The sequence below is a fragment of the Nelumbo nucifera genome, chromosome 1 (genome assembly GCF_055504915.1).
Source record: "Nelumbo nucifera cultivar China Antique chromosome 1, China Antique-T2T, whole genome shotgun sequence".
Taxonomy (NCBI): Eukaryota; Viridiplantae; Streptophyta; class Magnoliopsida; order Proteales; family Nelumbonaceae; genus Nelumbo; species Nelumbo nucifera.
In genome coordinates, this window is record NC_142649.1 from 201,692,623 (window position 1) to 201,695,947 (window position 3,325).

At 34.6% G+C, this 3,325-nt stretch overlaps 1 protein-coding gene across 1 annotated transcript; it reads right to left on the reverse strand.

The window, feature by feature from the left end:
- Positions 1 to 1,032: 1,032 nt before the first annotated feature.
- On the reverse strand, positions 1,033 to 3,325 carry PEI1 (Zinc finger C-x8-C-x5-C-x3-H type family protein). The gene is made up of 2 exons (XM_010277195.3): positions 2,113 to 3,325; positions 1,033 to 1,446 (listed from the first exon to the last, which is right to left on the reverse strand). Exon 1 carries the CDS (start codon positions 2,842 to 2,844, stop codon positions 2,134 to 2,136), a length of 711 nt encoding a protein of 236 aa, XP_010275497.1. The 5' UTR covers positions 2,845 to 3,325; the 3' UTR covers positions 1,033 to 1,446; positions 2,113 to 2,133.

Sequence of the window (3,325 nt, forward strand, 5' to 3'; positions counted from 1 at the left end):
TAAAAATAATGAACAATAAAAAATCAAAATTAAAATCTTAAATTTTAAAATAGGAATAAAATAAATAAGAAAAAGAGAGATAATAATAAAATAATAAAATAAAATGGTTTGATAATTATATGATTTTCTTTCTTCGTCATTATATGGTTTGATAATTATATACCCGTGATCATGCTTGCTTGAGACCTCATGTGGGCCCCACCTATTGGACTCGGGAGAGGGGTGCCTAACCCCTTCCCTCTCCCATCCGAGTCTTATCCGGACTGGTTTGGCTAGTGCCTTGAGCTGATGGAGTCACTTTGGAACCGGCATTTTTTAAAATCATTCTCAAAGGTCTCATCACCTCCATTTATTAACCATTTATTAATATGATGAGTGGCGACTCCATTTCCAGCCCAAGTGAGTCATTTCCCTTCTCGTGCTTAATCCTATTTTATGTAAAAATAAATAAATAAAAAAATTTACATATTATATACGTTTTTGTTCAATTAAGATTTTTTAAAACTAACCAGAGAGATGGAAGGCTGCTTACCTTGGTATGCTAAGTCCTAGTACCCAATATATACCAATTTAGGGTGTGTCTTGCAAGCCTATAAAATCTTTCAAAGGTCTAATAATAAGGAAAGCAAAAGCATCCCCACAGTAATAACTTATCCAATTTGTTAGGCTTAGTAAATGATGCAAACCTACATTTTTATTTAATTTGTTTATGTATTCACTTATTTGACCCATAACTTTTTACAATATACTTGTGCAAAGTGTATCTATTTTCTTCATTTATAAACCTTTATAATACTATTTACCATTTTTCTACTAATAAATACATTTTTGTCAAGTGAAATATTTGCAATATTGAAAAATAGGAGAATATATACAACAATATATGTACTTAAAACTTAAAAGAAGGATGTTGACATTCCTTTTCAGATGATATTTTCATTTAATTTTCAAATGAAAAATTAGACACGTACTGGAACCTAATTTAGTAGTTCTAATTGACTTTGTGTTCAAAAGACATGAGACCTGGATGTCTTTACTCCAATATGGGGTACTCTAAATAAAATTCCAAATACAGCTTAGCACCAAATATTAACAAAAAAAAAAGAAAAAGAAACCTCTAATGAATGTGAAACTAACCCATTCACTCCTGTCATTAATAAAAGTTCCCATTAATCTAAATCCTGTTCTAAAATTTTGAAATATATGAACAAACTTCTGCCATTATCTTCTTAAAAAATATTAATAACAAATGAAATGAAACCTGAGGTGAGATCTTCAATTATCTGCTTAAAAAATATTTATAACAAATGAGATGAAACCTGAGGCGAGATCTTCAAGCCAAATTGGGAGTAGAGACCACATCTTGGATTCCTCTGAGGCCTTCCATGGAAATAGTCTGTTGATGCTCTTCCACCATTCCAATCGTTTCATTTCATGGTTGAATGCCTACAAAAGCACACCCACTCAAATTACCAGGAATTGATGGATCAAAAAAAAGGTAAGAATTGTATTCTAAATGCTGACTCGGTGTTACCAAATTTGTTAAAAGAAAAGTGAAATAGAAGAATAATGATAGATTTTCCAAATTAGCTCCTTACCATGACTTTCAAATAGCGCATTCTCTCTCTTAACAATACGGAATTTTATAACCATTAAATGATAATGTAATAACAACATTTGTCTGTTTTTAATTCTGTCTTTGTAACAGGTGTCTCAAGATACAAAAACTCTCATGCATTAAAATATCCGAAAAGCCACTGCAGTTTACTTTATCGAGTCATTAAAAGGAAGGGTAGAATTGGAAACAAGAAATCAGGATCTGTCGACAAACTCAAAGAACCCATGCTCATTTTTATAGACACATACGTATAATGGGTATGTGAAGGGCCAAAAGGAATCTTTTCATTTGAAGACATTTCAGTATGTTAAGCACTTTCCTGCATGTGTATACACATCCAAGCAAGCCGTTTCACAAATACCCATGAAATTGATTATTTTCTCATTAATTACTTACAATTATTTCTATCTCCACATCAATTCTCAAGCAAAATAATCTTAATTAACATGAAAATTAACTCCAAAAATTTAAGCAAAATTTCTTCTAAAATAAACCTTATATTCTATCTCTCTCCTTCATTTCACCAACTCTGAAATCCAATCAATATCCGGCAAATCCGATACGTCCCAACCAAAATTTCTCTCCCTCCCTTCATCATCACCATGATCATATATCTTCAATTTCTGAAAACTCTGTGAAAAATGCCAATTATCTTCTGAAGGAATTTCATTCTTACTGGATACAGGCGGATTATACGATGTTATGTCTATCTCTCTATCGTCTGCTGATGCACCTGTAATTCCTTCTCCGAAGTTCGACCGATCCATCGGAGCCCCATAGGTATAATAGCATTTGTATTTGGTCTCCGACCGTAGCTGTTCTGGCGAATGCGCAAAGAAACAAACCTTTCGCCGGCAATACTTTCCGGCATTGCATGCACGAGTCCGATACTTTGCGGGATGCAGCCAGAACTCGAAAACCCCGTGTGCAAATTCGCATGAATCGCCCTTTGGGCACTCACCGGACCGGAACTCTGGACAAACGACGGCAGCATAGTTGATTTTACGTGGATCACGACGCCGCGCCTTCTCGCCGCGGTGCGCATAAGGACATTCCGTCCAGTCATGGCTTCGATTCCTGGTGCATCTCTTAATCTTGAATGCGTACATTCGGAATTCGTCGGAGTCGTACATCTCATCATCACAACCGGAGAAGTTTCCCGGCTTGATAGTCTTTGGTCCAGGCCTCGAATATTCAATAAAACTGGGATTTACTCCCTTCAACATCTCTACGAGCTCGCAAGAATTTTCTTTAATGGACAGAATATTGCATGCACATGCAAATTTTTTTCAAAAATCACAGAAAAAAAATCAATAAACAAACAAATAATCTCAGGAAATGGCTGGAACAATCCAATTAACAAGAATTGTTTGATTTCATTTCACAATTCAAAATCACCCGTGCATTTCTGCTACCTTTTTGAAAATCCAAGAAAATGGGTAGTAGTGAGAACTCTTTTGCAGAACTGATGAGACATGCAGAATGGAAATCGATGAGCTTTGAAATTCTCCATGTATTATTAATTAATAGCATTTGAAATTAATATAGAAAAAAATAAAGACATAGAGAGAGAAAAGATGAAAGCAAAACAGAAACAAGAAGAAGATGAAGAAGAAAAAGAGCCATTATTTAGCAAATAGAAGCATGAAACTGGCGCACCTCTTCAAACAGATGGAGTACAGAGAGCAGAGAGATCAGAAATGTCCT